At 49.7% G+C, this 17,559-nt stretch overlaps 1 protein-coding gene across 1 annotated transcript in view; it reads left to right on the top strand.

Moving 5' to 3' along the window:
* Positions 1–460: 460 nt before the first annotated feature.
* NGEF (neuronal guanine nucleotide exchange factor) overlaps positions 461–17,559 on the top strand; it is a gene marked incomplete at its 5' end in the record, with an annotated part of 37,408 nt that continues 20,309 nt past the window's right edge. The window contains 6 exon segments of the mRNA XM_084267078.1: positions 461–728; positions 4,076–4,190; positions 10,966–10,967; positions 10,970–11,021; positions 14,107–14,295; positions 14,416–14,525. Coding sequence (XP_084123204.1) covers positions 461–728; positions 4,076–4,190; positions 10,966–10,967; positions 10,970–11,021; positions 14,107–14,295; positions 14,416–14,525 — 736 coding nt within the window.

The raw sequence follows: 17,559 nt of genomic DNA, 5'->3' as shown, positions 1-17,559 counted from the left end.
ACCAAGGGCGTGGCCATTACCTGCATCCACTCTAAATCAACTAGTAATGGGCTGCTCCCAGGTGAGAAAAGGGAGTGGTCAGCAGCTGAGCAAGTACAGTCATTTGTCCAGTACCACTCTGTGGCACTGCCACGTGTCGTGGCAGGACAACCATCAGCACTTGGTTGCATTTTGTCAATGCAACATTCAGGACATTAGAGTAAGGCTTGTTAGGTGATGATCTGAGCATGATCTCAGGCAAAAATTCCTGGAAAGCCCTCATTATCCTAAAGAGGTAATGCACCACGGCCTCTGAACTAACCTGAACTTTGTCCTCTCTTTTCCTGTTTTGCTGTGTTTTGTTTGTCAATCTCCAGTTTTAATTCTGATAAAGCTGATGGAGTTGTGGAGGGTACCTGTCTTCTGCTGCTCTGCTGCTGATCCATCGCCTCGGTTGCTATAGAGACAAGATCTGGAAGCCATGGATGGGCAGGGGAGAGAAGCCGCTGGCAGGCTCTCCGCCGGTGGGCTCCAGCAGGGCCTTTCTCAGCAGGTCCTGAGAAAGTCAAGTTCGGTCTCTGAGGGTGAGGAAGAGTCAGAAGGTGCTGACCCAGTGACCCACGAGAAGGACTCGCACACACATTACATCGCCATTCAAAGGAATTCCAGGTACTACCGGTCCATGAGGCTGCCAAAGAAGGAGAAGAGAAAGACTTCGCGAGAGGCGATGCACATGGGGCGTGCTACAGGTGAGTACTGGCACAAGCAGCATTGTGTTTCCCTTTCCAGTGAGACTGGGAACAACAGGAGTTGATGAGACTGCAAAAAGGGGCAGGGAAGGTAGAAAATGGCTCTGTGGTCAGGACATGATAGGACACCCTTGCATTACAGCACGGCTGGCAGAGGGACACCACCCTCCTTTGCTCAGCTTGGAAATACAAAATGGTTGGATGTTTAAACATGTTTCATGGCAGCGAAGGTAAAGAAGTGCAGGGCTCTGCTCTGCCACCCCTCTGCTCTCCAAGAGTACAATAATTGAAACAGGGAAAGGCAGGAAGCTGTCAATGAAGCAGGAACTTCTTTAGCATACAGAAAGGGTATATGCAAAAGCAGTGAGATCTATGTGAGTAACTGCAAAGCAAGCCAAGCAGCGTACAGAGCAAACAGCCAAATCAGAACAGCACCTTTAGGGACCAAGCTTGGAGAGCCCATGGGCCAAGCAATGGGCCATGATGAGAGGGAAACAAAGCTTCTCTGAAAATGGAGTTGCTGCTACCTTACATTGAACACAGCTGTGAGAAACACCTAAGCTCCCTTTGAACCAGGAGGCTGACATAACAGGAGCAGCGTTCAGAACATACATGCAACTCAGCCCTGGCTTCAGCAGAAATGGAACGAGCTTGCTTTCTCTGAGCATGATGGCAAGGCCAGGCTTTCACTGCACTGGCACCTCCTCTGAGCAGCTGTCTGTGAAAGGAACAAGAGAAAGATACGAGGAGCTGAAGAGACAGCCAGAGAAGGAGCTACTGCAACACACTCAGAAGCACTGGAAACAGGGCTGCAAGAAAAAAATAACAGCCTGGAAGTTGGTTTTAATCTAAACACTAAATGACAGAGACCTGGGACTACGAACGGAGAAAATGCCCTTTGCTTCATCTCCCAGGTGTTCAGAGAAACTGAATTTTATAACTTCTTGTAAATAAAAGGAATCACAGTGAAGATACCTGTCCTATCTTCAGATTATAATCTAACAGAAACAATGCACTGGACTCTGAACTTTGGCTGGCTGTGTGAGTCAAGAGGATCCAACACTACTGCTGATGCCTGAGTGCTATGCTATTGCTGTGCTATGCAGCAGTACAGCACACACTTCAGCCCCTGAAAGCAGACCAAGTTCTCTAAGAAAACAAAGAACAGACATCCTCCACTCCAAAATAAAGGAGGTCTGGGAAACGTCCCCGGAAAAATAGGTGTCTCCTGCCTGCCTCCTCAAGGGAGCCAGGCTATTTCAGCAGCATAAAGGCCCATTCAACCCTGTGGCATAGACAGAAGGAAAGTTCCCTCCCTTCTCCAAGTTTCCAAACAGACAGCAGCAGAGCAAAGAGCTCCTGTTTAATATTCTGCTACTGTTGTCAATGAGGTTTGTGGATAAACTGAGCATCGCCTCTGCCAGAGCAGAGCTGCTCTCCACCCTGCCAGCGCAGCAGCAGGACCAGAGCAGCGCGGCCCTCTCACCGCCTTCCCAAGCGCTGCTGCAGAGGGAGCACAGAGGAGACTCGCCCTCCCTGCTGCCGCCCGAGCCTCACAGCACTCAGACGGCTCTGAGGAGGCCCCTCTCCCCGGTACTCGCTGGTGCCACTGCAGCAGGACCGGCACAGAAGGATGCGCCCTCTTCATACATCTGCAGTGTCACGGCATCAGGACAGCAGCGAGGAGGGCATCCCTCCTGCCTAGCCAGCGTCATTGAGGAAGGACAAGCTGAAAGAAGGGCTTCTCTCAGCAGCTCCTCAGAGCACCCCCAGAAGCTGACCACACTCCCAAAACAAGGCTTTTTCTTCCATATCTGCAGTTGTTCAGCAGAACACACTGGAACGACATTTCTTTTCTCCAGTCTGGGCTAGGAGCAATAGCTCTTTCTCCAGTAAGACTGTAGCAAGCCCAGCTCAGAGCTTCAGCTTTTAAATTCAGCTAGGACTGTGTTAGCAGCTCTTCTATCCTCTCCTTCTACTCCACTGATTCCACCCCCTCTCCCCGAAAGTGGACAGCGGGTGCCTCTACACCAGCCTCACTTATAGCAGGAACTTCTGGCAGCATTTGCTGACGTGCATGGAAGCAAGGGATGGGTGAGCTCTTTTATCTTGACTTCAAACCCATTTGAACAGCAGCTATCCAAGAGTCTGACTCAAGCTCAAATGTTAACCAGTTCTCATTTTGCTTAGGGAATGACTGGGAGGGGGGAGGAGAGGGGATGGAGAGAAGAAAGGAAAAGAGGGAAAGATATAGAGGAAAATACAGAGTAGGATACAACATGGGAAAAATCAAAACTCAAGAAATGAAAGCAAGAAAAATAATGCAAAAGAATGTTAACCTAGCAGAGAGAAAGGCTTTTACATAGGCACCCTTTGCACCAGCCTGGCTTTGGCTTACAGCCTAGGAGCTGTACAACATAATAGATGCTTTCCTTTAACTGGAAAAAGAGTTTGGTGGGGTTTTTTAAGCAATCTCCTCTGACAGAAGGATAAAATGTTTAAACTATACAAAAGGCAAAGAGAATAACTCAAACCAGCATTTCATAAGCCCTTGGCACCGTTGTAGGGAGTTTTTAAAGTCTGGATTTCACCCCTTCCCTCAGAAAATCCGCAGCATTGATTAAAAGGGTGTGTCAGAAACCGGCTTCAGTCAGAGCACTGACCTGCCCGTGCTGTCACCAGTTTGAAATGCAAACAGAATTATGACTTAGAGCAAAAGATTTCTAATAAAAAAACAACAGGGCCATTTATCAACAAGCCTCAACCAACTGGAGGTTTCATTTGAAAAGTGAGATGCAGTGCATCCTCTTCTGCCAAGTGCTGCAGCAGTAAGCCACCGGCTTTATACAGCGCTTTGGCTGCCTGTGAAAGGATCAGGGGTTCATCTGAGGGAAATTGGAGAAGCAATTAAAAGTAAAGCTCCTGTCTCACCCAAATCTAGCCTTGATTGGTCCTGTAAACTGAGCATCGACTGTGTGCCTGAAAGCAGAACAGTAGTGGGAAACCAAATACTGGCATGCATGTGCACACACAGCACTGAAAGGCATTGATAGTGGGACCCAGGTTTTGGTGTGAGAGTGCTATGCCCTACATAAGGGCAGACAGCATGTAACTACCTTCAGCCTTTCTGGGCTGCATTCACAGCTGTGGCAAAGGCTGTACAACTGAGCCCTGTGCAAGCTGAAGACACCTCAGTCTTGTCTGAGAAACTAAGCTAGAACGTAGCCGGCGCTGTGGCTGTGGTCTTCCTGTTGCCTTCGGTGGAAGCAAACCACGGCTTACAGCAGAAGATGACCCTTAAGAAAACAACTGTTTTGACACCCTCTTGGCTTCCTCTTACGTCACAGGTTCACTCAAAAACAATGAGCCCGTCAAAGAGCCTCTGAAGGTTTTATCTCACAAGGGATCACCACCTCCAGTAAACGCTGATAAGACACCCTTAGACGAGCTGTGGCTCCAAAGGTAAGGAAGTGAACCCACGTGCCTCCGCTGAGGAGTGTGGCCAGAGCCCTGTCCAAGTCCCAAGTCTGGGGAAGGAGAGCTGGACTAGCTCTGATCTGTGTCTTCTCACCTTGACTTGTAGTGCTGTTGGCAGTCTCAATGATACATACTGTATGGTACTAGCGCTGCGGTACACAGGGTCTTACCAGCATGAGTTTGGAGAAGGGAAGCAAAGGAGAAGGGGAAAGAAGACAGTGGGGAAGACCAAAAAAAGGGGAGTATCATGTAGGATCACTCAGTGGCATAAAGCAAAGCGAGCAGGCTGCTTTAAACAGCTTGTAGAGAGAGTAAGTAGAGCCTGCAGGCATTTCCCTAGGGAGCATCCCAGGGTAAGGGTGATCCCAGAGATTCTTGGCCTTCCCAGGGGGCTCTCATGAAGCCTGTTACACAACCCCACATGAAAGGGAAACAGGATTTTTCCCTTTCTGGAAAAGTAGCTGCAAAGAGGTTCTTTCAAGTATTCTGACTGTGTTTGCTGTTTACTTTGAAGAACTGACAGGCAATGAGGCTTTCAGTGAGGTAGTCCTTTTTGCCTTACATCCCTCCACAAACTACATCCAGCAAAAAGACCTTGATCCCACAACCCCTAAATTTACACACATCCCATAAATTTACCCTCACCCCTGCTCTCTTCTCACTGCAGCCAGGCAGAGAGGGGAGCAGCTACCTGACGTATGAGTGAGGTTTTCTACCCACCTCCCTCCCCAGCTCCTTATCTCTTGCCTGTATAACCAGGAGAGAGTCTGTACCTGCACTGTGGAAGATCAAGCTGAAAGTGCTAAATACTTGCCCTCCAAAGGTGTGTGCATTATGTTGCGCTGCGTGGTCCTAATTGCAGAGCCCAGCTGTGGTGGTGTAACACACAGTGCCTTTCCAGGCATGGAAAGGACTCCAGTTTAAAAATAAATAAACAAATAGCCAGCCAAAACGTTGAGTTTGGCTAAATTAATTGCCCTGGCTAAAACTGATTGGCCTTTGGCATTAAACTGAGCATATGAAACTAGACAGCTACAGTCTGCTGCGATGTCAAACCCATCTGTCTTCCTCTCCTTGCGGCATAATCATCACTGTCAGGCTCTGACATTCTGACACTGCCACTTAGGCAGCTCTGAAACGTGCAAATTCTGATTCTCCCTGGAGCTGGAAACAATGAGCCTGTGCTGAGAGTCAGTTCTATCAAGAGGCTGCTGTGCAGAGTGCTTGACAGGTCAGTACAGGTTCTAAGTCATGTGTCTACTAAAAGCAGGCAGTGCTGCTGAGTGGCACCATCTCTTGCAACTGAGAAGAGTAATTGGGCAGAGAAGGAGACCAGAGTTCCTGCTCAAACTGAGTCCATGTCCTCCTCTTCCCTTCTCCAAACGATTGTCAGTTATTTAGAAGAGAACCACTAGAAATCTGCATTGTGAAAAGCCTGCTGGAGCCTAAGGAGATTGACATTATTTGCAATAATCACTATTCTCCCCCTTCTATTGGCAAAACAGGCCATTGTGTAGATAAAATATTATCCTTGCATTTAATCTCTCCCCAAAAGGGTAAAACAGGTACCTGTCTGCTAAGTGTTCTTCTGAAAGCAGAAGCTAGCAGTTCTGCAGAAAGGACAGTACAGGCACCTCTGACCAGTGCTGGGAAGGTCCCTGGGGTTCTCAGTACAATCACTACAAGTCCTGAAGGCAGGTGGGGCAGCAGTGCCACATCTCTTCACATTCAGCAGCACCCTACAGCAGCTGTATGAACCCTGGGGATGGGCAAGCACCACCCCTTCTCCTTGGGTGAAGATAACCAGCAGGTCTGACACAAACAGGTTCTTCACAGGTAGGGATATCACCTCACATATAGCCATGCTATGCAATTTAGGACATGAAGTAAACACAGCTCAGGAAAAGGAATAATTATCTGAGTTGTACTCAGATGGGATATATTCCTTAACTCTCTGACTAAGGAACAGCACCATAGGCTACTTCAAACCTACAGGTGACTCGAATCTCTGTGTTATTCAGAGCTCTGAGTAGAGTATTGATCTCAGGACACTGTCATCTGAAAATAAGAGGACCTCAAACATTACTGCTGGTGTTCCAAAATCTGCCATGCACTCTCTGTAAGATACTTCTTAGGAGGAATTTAACACCTAACTATTCTCAAATGGTGTTTTTTCCCCACAACCTCTCTCCTATGCGCTCCCCAGCTCCCCCTAAGCACTCTGGAGTTCTCCACAAGACTACTTGACTCCCTCCCGGTCTCCCACATTGTACAAAGACCCCCAGCCCTCACACAACAAGCTGCTTCCCGACATTTCAGTGCTGAGCCTCTAGCACAACTCCAGTTTTTCAGAGGAACCAGAGCCAAAGACCTGGAAGGAACTGAACTCAACAAAAGCTGCTCTTTCCTGCTGCGATCAGTCCTTCCAGCTTCAGAGCAGCAGCAGTTGTGCAGGCTGAGATCACAGAAAGCCATCACAGGAAAGCATCCACGCAGGGTGTCCAGCCACAACTGCCAGCCTCAGCTGAAAGCAGCTCCCACAGAGACCAGAAAATTAGTCATTTCAAACCCCAGAAAGGAGATTCACTAATCAGTTTCTACCCTGTATTACCAGCTAATAGGATGTTGACTTCATTCCTAACACAATACAGATACTTTAGCAGCACAGCTGTATTATTTACCTACCACTTCCCACTGAGCCAGCTTCCAAAGAGGATATGTCTTTATTATGGGCCACTAGATACAGTGGAAGAGAATCTCAGTGTGAATTTTCACGTTGCAAAGCTCACTGCAAGGTCACTGCTCTACCAGTGCAGAGCAAACTATTTCTTCAGGCCGGTTATGAAACCTCCAGTTCAGAGAAACAAAGATCCTCTAAAAGTCACCTGGTTAGATTTGATCCAGGCTCAAAGAATGCAAGTACTGAATCAGTGAACACAAATAGTCAGCTTCAGCAGCAAGTGGGAATCTAACCTGGTCTGAAGCCACACGAACACTTGCATTGGAAATAGTAGGCACATAAAATGGCATAGCACGCTGAAGGATGCTTGTGGGAATTTGGGTTAGCATCCCTTCACACAGCACCGTTTGTCCTGGGCAGCAGAGGGCACTGCTTTTATAGCCTGATTTTACCAGAAAAGCAGGGAAAGCCTCCTGGGAGGCTGGGACCTGTATTGCAAAAGGTCCTTAGGAAACTCGAGTGGTTTCTTTCTACTTATGAAACACATTTTTTATCATCACCTCTTCTCTGTGCTGTCAGTAGTGCTTCGATTTGCACGTGGTGACATCAGGAATAGCTGGAGCAAACACATGTTGACCAAACATGTAACTTTTGCCATGCTACAACAATTTTTTGATCTTTTAGAGGTAGGTAGGTAGGTAGATAATTTTTCCTATCCCTCTTTCTGTACAATCTGAATCTTAAGAAGCCACAGAGCAACAGTATCTGCAGGGAGGAGAATTTTTGAGACTAATAAATTTTCAGTAAAAGTAGCCACTGTAGGTATATAAAATGTTGTTACTGTAAAGGCCTCGTATTTCACATCATCATATTGAATAGTAAGCAATGCCACAAGCAGTTCCAATTAATTATGTTTCCAGCAAGCAGCCAGTGGAGATCCCAATCCCAGCCTGCACAACTATTCTCCACCCAGTCTCTGCTTGTCAGGTTTTCCAGCCCAATCAAGCTTCCATTGCCAGGCAAGGTCTAGGCTTTGCCCTCCTGCTTTTCCAATCTGATCTGCTTCATCTGGATATATCCTGACCCTCAAGTCCTCAACCAATCCCTTTGTTTCACTCCTTTTCTATCAGCTCCCACTTAGGAATTCCCCACGATTTCCTCAGCCTACTGTTTCCCAGACACGTTTTTCCTCTTCCCTCCTGCAGCTCATGCCTCAGCATCTTGCCATTCACCAGGCTCTCCACTCTTTGGCTCCTCATACAATCTTAGTCTCCATCTCCTCTTCCTAGCTCCAGTACCACATTCTACAGCCTTTTCCAACTCACCATTGCCCGAGGCACCCAGCTGCGAGCGAGTTCCTCTCTTCATAGCAGTCTCCTTGTCCAGAAGTAAATCCCTCCCTCTCCATGCTTGAGTCTTGCTCCCTCTGTTTTTCAGTCAAGTAGTTTTCTCATGGTGCTGCCTGGACCCAGCACAAGGATCCCTGAGAAAAATGGCAAAAAAAGAAAGTCAGAAACGTCCTTTATTCATAGTGCCCAGAGCCTGAGCAGGCCGTCTTTCCAGCTGCAGTATCAGAAATGTTTCTCTCAGCCCTGAACAGGGCACATGTTCTCTCAATGGGCAGCAGCTCAGGGATTTTAGATGCTCAAATCTAAGTTTAAAGTCTCTGTGTATGGTAGATTTTCTACAATTTCTATAATTTTTATGGATTTTCATAAGTGTGGCAGGGATGAAGCCCAGGCAGATTCCAAATTTCATCTCTGGTTTCAACAGAAACCAAAGCTGCTCAAAGGATCCGACAACAGCTTTTCTGTTTTCCTAATGTCTTCCTAAGCCTAAGAAATCAATTGGGTTTAACATATAAAAAACAAGCTGTCTGTGGCAGATGATCAGTAAGTAAAAACATAACCTGGATGTTTATGAGCATCAGAACACTAGAAGCTCCTAAAAGCAAGGGTCTCGCCATAGGAAGTTCTGAACTTAGTTATCAGTAAGGCTGCCAGCCCCAAGAGATAATTAAGGTATTTTGATGAAAGCTTAGGGAGGCTCAGGAGAGCAGATGTGCTCTTGGCCTTTAGGATCTAAAAATACTTGGGATGAGGAGTTCCACTTATTTCCAACTAAAAAGTAAAAAAAACCCAGGAATAAAAATCACACAGACACACCCGTTGTCAAAACCACTGCTGAAAGCCACATGTGAAGAGAGAGAACCTGAATGAACCTGAAAGTATGAAAATAACCTTCACTAGGTATAACATTATTCAAATCTATTACTAACTTCACACTTCTCCACAAATTTGGTTAGCTCAGATTAAAACAGTGCTTCTTACCTCATCGCGTGGCCTTTCTTGGTGTGAAACTCCCACTGACTAGAAGGGCTTGGGGAATTTTTCTAGAATAAGCTCTGCTGGACTGCCTCTTCTCTTTTTAGTTTCTGGAAGAGGAGGTCTAATTTCTAAAAACTGCTCTAAGAGAACATTTAAAAACGCATTTCAGCGTCATTTGAAAACAGGCTCCTCACACAGCTCCATTCCAAGGATGGCTTTTGAGTTTAGAGGCACGTAAGAAATCTTAAATCAAGTGATGAATCGTTTTCCAGAATCACTGCCACCTGAAAATACAACCCAGGATTGGCAATTCACCTCCCCCCACAGTAACTTAATCAACTAATTACAAACTCACACCAATTATCACATTTTAATGCAAGCACAGACCAGGTCAGCCAACGTTTTAAAATCTTTCCCAGTAGCAGGAGAGTGGAGCTGAAACCTGCAGCCACATGAACCCCTTTCCTTGCAGAACATCTGCATGCTCAGACCTGCTCTCCTTGGCCCACAGGGAGCTGAACTGCGGTCACGCTCCATGTCACCAGAGCATGGCAAGCTATCGGTGGCTGTGAGGATCATTCCAGCACCTGGGTGCTTGGGGAACCTAAGAATTCCTGAGAGAAAACTGGGCTTTGGTCTGTCATGGTGTCACACAATTCTGCCACCAACAAGAGCAAGAGGCACCCAGCACCACCTGCGTAGCGCTGCGATGTTTAACTAGTTGCTCTAATGTACATTGTTCTACTAGTCAGATTGTTTCTTTGCCCTATGACTAGGCAGGGAGTTTTAGGATGAAATACAGGAATTTTAGGATTAAACACAGGAAATTTGATCAGAAAACCCATTTGTGAGCATGAGATTTTACTGACTTTGACAATGCAGCAGGAAGCTTCTTGGGCTCTGGATCAAATTCAGCAAACCTCCTCCAAACTCCTACCCAGATGGTTAAGATTAGGTGGAGCAGGAACTTCTGCCTGAGCCTGCAGCTCTGCAGCAGCGTAAAATAACCCAGGGTGGCACTGCCATGGTCCTGCCATCCATCTGCACGTCTGCCACCTCCGCTGCGCTGGCACTTGCATCGAGCTCGCCCTGTAGTGAGATAATTCAGGCACACACACAAAGCTATTTCTACCCAAAAAAGAAAGGGGGAAAGAAAAAAAAGGAAAAAAGAACCACTTTCCAACAGTCTAGCTACCCAGACCTGCTCACCAAGAATAAGATGAGTGAGAGTGCTAGGAGGAAGAAATCTGCCTCGGGGAGTCAAGTGAAAAGTGGAATTAAGCAGCTAGGTCAGCAGAGCTGCACACAAAGTCCTAACAATTGAAGAAGTAGGGGGGAAGAAAGAGGTGGCTATGCTGGAGCTGTACTGCTTGGCAGAAACAGTCCAGTATTGACTGACCTGAAGTGGTTACCTGGTGAATAAGGCATTCACCAGGCACAAGGACCTCTCCCAGTGACCAGAGAAAATGGAGCAGCTCCAGGAGGAGAGACTGATCCACCCTGGAACAGGCAGTAACATGTGGGATGTGAGGGAATGACACAGCCCTAACTCCAACCTGGATACCCCACACCCAGCATCAACATCCCAGCCACCAGACTTCTGTGAGAGAACTGTTTGTTTGCCCTCCTTCACGACAAGCTTGGAAAGCCCTCTGTTGTGTCCCCAAGCAGAAAAACAAGCTTTGGAAAACCCCGACAGTTTTTGCAGGACAAAAATACCTCCTTCTTGCTAAATACCATTTTTTTATTGCAGTCCCAGAGCGCTGGGAACACTCTGTCACCTCACTTGGGAGAAAAAGTATTTCTCAGGCACTCATTCTGTTTATGGACACTCCGTGCATGTCAACATGAAGTATAAGAGTAAGCCTGAAAAGGAAGAAAGAACAACATTTTTGAAAGACCAAAATACAATTAAATAAGAAAAAAAAAGCTCTAAAGGAAGGAAAAGTAGACTATTAGTCACTGCTGCACAGTAGAACAGATCTGAGGCACAAAAATACAAGCTGTGGCCTCCCATGGCCACAGGGGGCATTTCACTCTCAGCTGCTGAGAGTGAAATAGCTTCCAATATTTTTATTATCATTATTACTTTTAGTCAGCTTTTTCAGGTTTTCATCTCAGAGCAACAGTAAAATTATTTTGGAAAATTTTAAGGAGAGAGAGAGAGGGAGGCAGGACCAAATTACCAGACAGTCAGGGGATACTGAAAAGATGCTTTCTATTTTTGAACGTTTTTCATACCATGACCCAGACGCGTTTTCTGAAGAGAAATTCCAATTTGCAACAGATTTAACTCTTGGGAGGGAAGCAATGTGAATGGTTAGAATCTGTTAAACTCTTAATGCACCTTTCAGAAAGATTTTTTTTTTCCTAGTAGACACACCCAAAAGTTTAATGTTTTTGTATGCATTTGCTCTAGCAGCCTCAAGTAAGACCTCATGCACTGACTTCCCTTTGCATACTAGGGAGACCCCCCCCCCCCTGCTCTTGGCCCTTCCCTTCAGAAAACAGTAAACAGCATCCCTGCTTTTCCAGAATTCAAGATAAGGAAGAGGCTTGGCACAGTTAATGTCCTCCCTCCCCTTTTCTAAGAAGCTTTTTAGTATCCCACCCACTTACTAAAACCCTTGACAATATTCTTGCCCTGGCAGCAAGCCACCAGAATGTCAGCCATTAGGCAGAGCTTCAGATAGTCTCTGCTGCTTTATCCCTTCTACAGAGCTTTGGCTGTCCCCTGACTCCTCACACCACACCCCCAGCCCCAGTGTTTAATGGCTGATACACCACTTTCATCCTGTATTGACCATCTACCTTGCGGCAATCTTCCCCCACACAGTCCCAGCTGTCAGGATCTCCTCCTCCTCCTCCTAAGCACAAAACAGGCTGCAGCTCTCACCCTTGCCCTGATTTTTCCCACAAGTTGTCTGGTCCTTCCGACCTCCCAGGCTGGACTGGACCTGGACTAGTCTGATGGTCTTCTCCAAGTCCTCAATGACATTTCCAGCTGCTTTTCTCTCGCTGGTTCTTAAGGACTGATCTCTCAGTGTGCCAGATCAAGATCTAGTTCACTGAAGGAGTTATTCTGATTGCATAGTCGTGTGTTGATTGGAAGCTATCCTGATCCATCATTTAGCAAATACAATATAAAAATGATAAGAAGGAAACCATTTTACACATACAGACCAACAGACAGATTTTATGTTGTTGCATAAATTATGTTATTGCATACAGAGAGAAAAAAAAAAACAACCCCATGGTTATTTATGCACCAGGGAGAAAGCAAATGGGAGGAATAGCTGAGCCTTCTCTGACTGTTAACTCCTCAATTACAATGTGGTGCAGATGACGCTTTTTTTCGCTGAGGGTTACTACATGTAGGGAAGAGCTACACACCCAACCTGTCCGCAAGCACTCGAATTGATCAAGGGTGTAACTGTACTCTGGAGCTCAGGAGGATTTATCCCTGAGGCGGAAAAACAATTACCTGAACAAAGCCGGTACTGAGATACTTACTGCCTAAGCGAGACAGTCTATGGCTATGGAAGTAGCGACGTTAAGGAAGGAGAGGCTGGGGAAATGACCGAGCGGGTGCAAAGCCCTGCCGGAGGAGGAGAAGAGGATAGCGGTCCATCCTGTGGGGTAATCAGGGGAGCAGTTCCTGGCAGGAGGGATTAGGCTGAGTTTCCCAGTGACATTCCTCCATCTCAGGGTTTCATTCCCGGAGAAGAAACGCACCATATGCACCAGATCTGGAAGCAGTTCAGGAGAGCCCCCCTCTGCCACCCCCTTTTCTCCCTCAAAGCCAGTGCCAGCTGCACATAGGCAGAGAGGTGCAGGGGATGGGGGGCAGCGCTATGGCCCTGGTCTGAGGGAAGAGAGGTCAGTGCTAGGGCTGGACTTCCCCCCCCCCCCCCCCCCTTCCTGCTGTGGGGTGGTTGTGCATGGGAGAGAGGGAGAGGGGCCCGGGCTGGTGCATGGGGTGGGATGGGGTTGTGTGGGTGCTTGCTGGGGGAGGGTGTCTTGCTGAGGAGGGAGGGGATGGAGAAGGGGCTTCCCTGCATCTGAGGAAGGAGCCTCTCTGCAGGAGAGCAGGGGGGATGGAGGTAAGGGTGCCTGCGAAGGTGGGGGGCCCCTGGAGCAGGGATTGCTGCCTTTCGTGGGGGCCCTTGGGGAGGAGGGAGTCAGCCTCCTGGCGGAGGAGGGACCTGCGTTGGAGCGCTGGAGGGGAGCTGGGGGGCTGAGGTCTCTGCGGGCAGGGGTGCCGGGCACGGGGTGGGGGGCTGCAGGGCGACTCTGAAAGGGGAGCTTGGGGAGGGGGAACCCGAGGGGACTGGGAAAGACTTTTGGAGGCTCTGAAAGGGTCTGCGAGGGTGCTCTGCGGAGCTCTGGGGGGACTTAGGGGTAGGGCAGCAACTCCGAGGTTCGAGTCTGGGGGACTGCCAAGGTGCTGAGGTGGTCTCTGAGGCAGAGGGGTTGGGGAGCTCTAACGGACTCTGAGGGGTCGGGTCTCTGGGGAAAGGCTGAGGGGGCTCTGCGGAGCTGTGAGGGGGCTTGGAGCTCTGGGAACGCGGAGAGGGGCTGCGAGGAGCTTGTGAGAGCCTGCGGGGAGGCTATGAGGCGATGATGAGGCGGCTCTGCGGGGAAAACCTGCGGGGATGCCTGAGGGGGTCTTAGGGGAGGCTCTGTGAGGATTTTGAGAGGAGAGCCCAAGGGGGTTCTGAGGTGGTTTGGGAAGGCTGTGAGGGGATTTGGGCGGAGAACCCCGGGGGACGCCTGACGGGGGCTCTGAGGGGATAGGGGAGGCTCTGAGGGGGTTCGGGGGCTCAGAGGCTCTCGGGGGGGGCTGCGGGGGTGCCCCGGGGGCGGCCGCAGCTCCCCTCTCCCTCCCGCGCAGGCTGCTGCCTTCCTACCCCAGTTACCGTGGCAACCGCCCGGGCTCCCCCAGCCCCGTGCCGCTGCCGCCGCTGCCGCCGCCGGAGCTGCTCGGCAGCCGCCTGCCGCCGCCGGCCATGGAGCTGCTGGCCGCGGCGCTCAGCGCCGCCTGCGCCCTCGATCAGGACGGCTCGGCGGGACAGCCCGGCAGGTGAGTGAGGGGGTGGGTACCGCGGCGGGAGGGCGAAAGGCGAGGGGCCGCGCCTGAGGGCGGGTGGGGGCGCCCCGCCGCTGCCCCGCCGCGGCTGAGGGCGCCTCCGCCTCCCCACAGGGAGCCCCCCGCGGCCGCTGAGGAGAGCCCCACCACCGCCACCGCCGAGGCGCCGCCGCCCGCTCACCCCATGACGGCCGACTCGTGGAGGAACCTCATCGAACAGATCGGTAAGGAGCCGTCCCCCGCCACGGACACCCCTTCCCGCGGCGCTCGGGTCCGGCCGGGGCGCCCGCGCTCTCCCCTCAACTTCCGCGCGTTTCCCGCCCCCTGCGCTGGCGGCAGCGCAGCCGCCCCCTGAGGCGCCGCCGCGGCGGGCCTCACCCCCGGGCCCCTCACCCGAGCCCCTCAGGCAGGCAGAGCCGCCGTCCCCTAACCCCCTAAACCTGCAGCCTTTAGCGAAACCCAAGCGGTACAGGGCAGGGGGGAGCCTCAGGCGGTGGCGTTGCGGGAAACCCAACTCTCGTCCTTGCTAGGAAAGCCTCCCGCTGTCCCTGGAACCCACAGCCCTGGCGTTTTGCGGGGGGCGTCAGGTCTGCACGCTGCCTGCCGGGAGAGCTGCTGCCGCTGAGCTGCTTTCCCGCCAGTCCTAGGAAGCCGCTTAATCGTTAAGGCTCCGGCCAACTTTCAGCAGAAATCTCACTTCGCATACTCAGGAAGGCAAAAGGCTGAAGTACTGGCTCAGCTACCCTGCTAGGCGTTAGGCGCAGGCACCGGAGTCTGCGTGTGCTGCCAGCCACGGGTGTTTGCACCAGAGGAGTTAGTTATTTTATCATTCGTGGGCTCCCTGTGAAGGCAGAGTCGGGGTTAGGGGAGTGGCTGTGGAGGTAAGGGCTGTTAGGTTTTTGCTTGTGTGGTTATTTTTGAAATGTGTTGTTGAGGGGTGCAGAGGGGGGACCCTCCGCAGCTTGTTCCTTGGCTTCCCACATCTGGGTTGTGACATTCCTCAGAGAGATTTTAGGCAACTGCAGAGTTAAACCTCCAGCCTGAGGCAGGTTTTATGGTGGGAAGAGACAAGCTGCATTTTTGAAACAGTTCTTTTTGATTTCAGGAAATGAAAGTGCAAGGTACTTGAGGCGAGAGGGCAGGAATGTAGCACATTGCATGGGAAAATTGGATAGATAATTCTCATGAGCAGCAAGGCAAGGCTCCCTGGCAGGAAGGAGGAGGCTTCTCACGCTATCTCTGGGAGAGGAGAACGGCTGCGGTTTTGTGTCAGGTCCTGGCAGGCAGGGCCGATTGTCAGAGCACCCAATGCCACTGGGACAATGGCGAGGAAAGAGGCTGGTGTGTGAAACCAGCCTGTCAGCCAAAACAGGGGAGTTCAGGGCCTTCTGGAGCAAAGTGATGAACAGTTTGCATGGATGTTGCCAGATCGGTTATACTTACTTTTGGCAGCGTAGGCACTAAATCCCCCAAGGCAGATGTGTCAATATGTTGTCAGTTTACTGGGCCCATGCTGCTAAGAGGCATGATAAAAATACTAAAGCCAGCAGGACTTCAAAGCAACCCAATCAGTACATTCACATATATTTTTATGGGCTGTATAACCAAGGGAAGCCATGCAATTGCTCTGCACATCTCAGTGCAACTGCAGGTGGGTCCGGTGCACCTTGATGGAGGGGAGACAGGGTCTCAATAACCAGAGATGCTTCACTAATCCCCAACAGAGAGATCATTTCAAATGGCTGGAGCACACTCGCTCCCTCCCCTCCCTCTCCTGCCTTTCAGCCATTAATGGACTTTTTGCCTGAAACTGGAGCAGAGAATTTCAGAGCAAACGTCTCTGGAACCCCTGAGATTTTACATAGCTTTCAGTGTAATAACGTTTACTTTTAAGAGCGCTGCAAACTCTCTCAGGCGAGCGTTTTCCACAATTAGTAACTGGATTTTCAATTCCCCTCCCAGTTCTTTGAGATAGCTGGGAAGGGAGATTGTGACAGCAAAATTAAATGGCATAAACATAAAGGGAAAAGTCTGTTATGTGCTATAAAAGCTATGTAAACATCTCTTAGGAAGATCAGCCTTAACCACATAGGTCAACAGGTGACACAAAACCCATGCTCTGACCACATGGTTTTCCTTTAGCTGGGTCACAGTAGGGACAGTTGGGACATGAAGGGACGAATGGAGCTTGTACAGGTCTCTGACATTTTGTACTTGCTCACTTACTAAATGTAAGCATTTACTAAATCATTGTATCTTCTGAGCCACGTTCAACTACTGATCTCTCTGCACATTCAGTCAGTTCCCAGATGCATTCCTCTCCTTCCAGCATGTCAAACCCCTGTTCCCTGACCTGGTGTCTGGTATGCCACCTGTCCTGTGCCATGACCATCTCCTGCTTCATCTAGAGTAGGCTTTTACATGGCCTCTCTCCCTCTCTCTCATTTAAGCCTTTGCTTTACCCATTGTAACCTCTTTACCCCCATATGGATGGGCCTTTTACACCAAGAAAACAAGGATATCTTTTATCCTTCCTAGCACAGCCCTCTGTTTCTTCCTACCCTTCTTCTGTCTAAACATCTACCTATTTTTGGTCTTCTGCTGTTGCCTTTCTGCTTTCTCCCCATATTTTGTCTGTGGCAGAGCTTCAGCCAGTCTCACTTCAGCTCCCCCTTGAAAACGAGTTACCTTGCTGTCACATCTGAACGAGCTCTGGTGGTTGATGGTCAGTCAGATCTCCCCGTGCCTGTATCTGCCTTTGCCTGCCACTGAGGGCTCTGTAGGTCTCTGGCTGGCTGGTCAGACGGGGAACCTGAAAACAAAATCAACTTTTATTGTCTAGATTTGATTTCCTTAAAAGCAAGGAGGAAAATTGTCTTGAGGGCCTTTTTGAAAGGGCTGTTCTCCAGCTCTGCACAAGGAACACTAACTCCCCCTTACACAAAATAGCCTTAATTGCCCCCGACTCGCAGGACAGACACACCAGGACAACAGGGCTGTACAATCAGACACTGTGAGTATAATTATCCCCAATATGAGTAAAACAGATTCTGCTTCAGCCTCCCGGCATATTTCCCCTTGAGTCAAGCGCTGCCCATACTGCCACAGGGTGTTGTTACTCGCAGCCTGTCCTGCCCTCCTCTGCAGTTTGGTGGGGTACAGAGCACCCAGCGCCCCACCACAGCAGAGCCTTTAAGCACAGGCTGACCTGACACCTCGGTACCACCAAAAGCACCTTTACACTACGTTACACCCTCA

Source organism: Gallinula chloropus (assembly GCF_964237585.1).
Source record: "Gallinula chloropus genome assembly, chromosome: 8".
In the NCBI taxonomy this organism is placed as follows: Eukaryota; Metazoa; Chordata; class Aves; order Gruiformes; family Rallidae; genus Gallinula; species Gallinula chloropus.
This window is presented reverse-complemented; position numbering and strand designations above follow the sequence as displayed.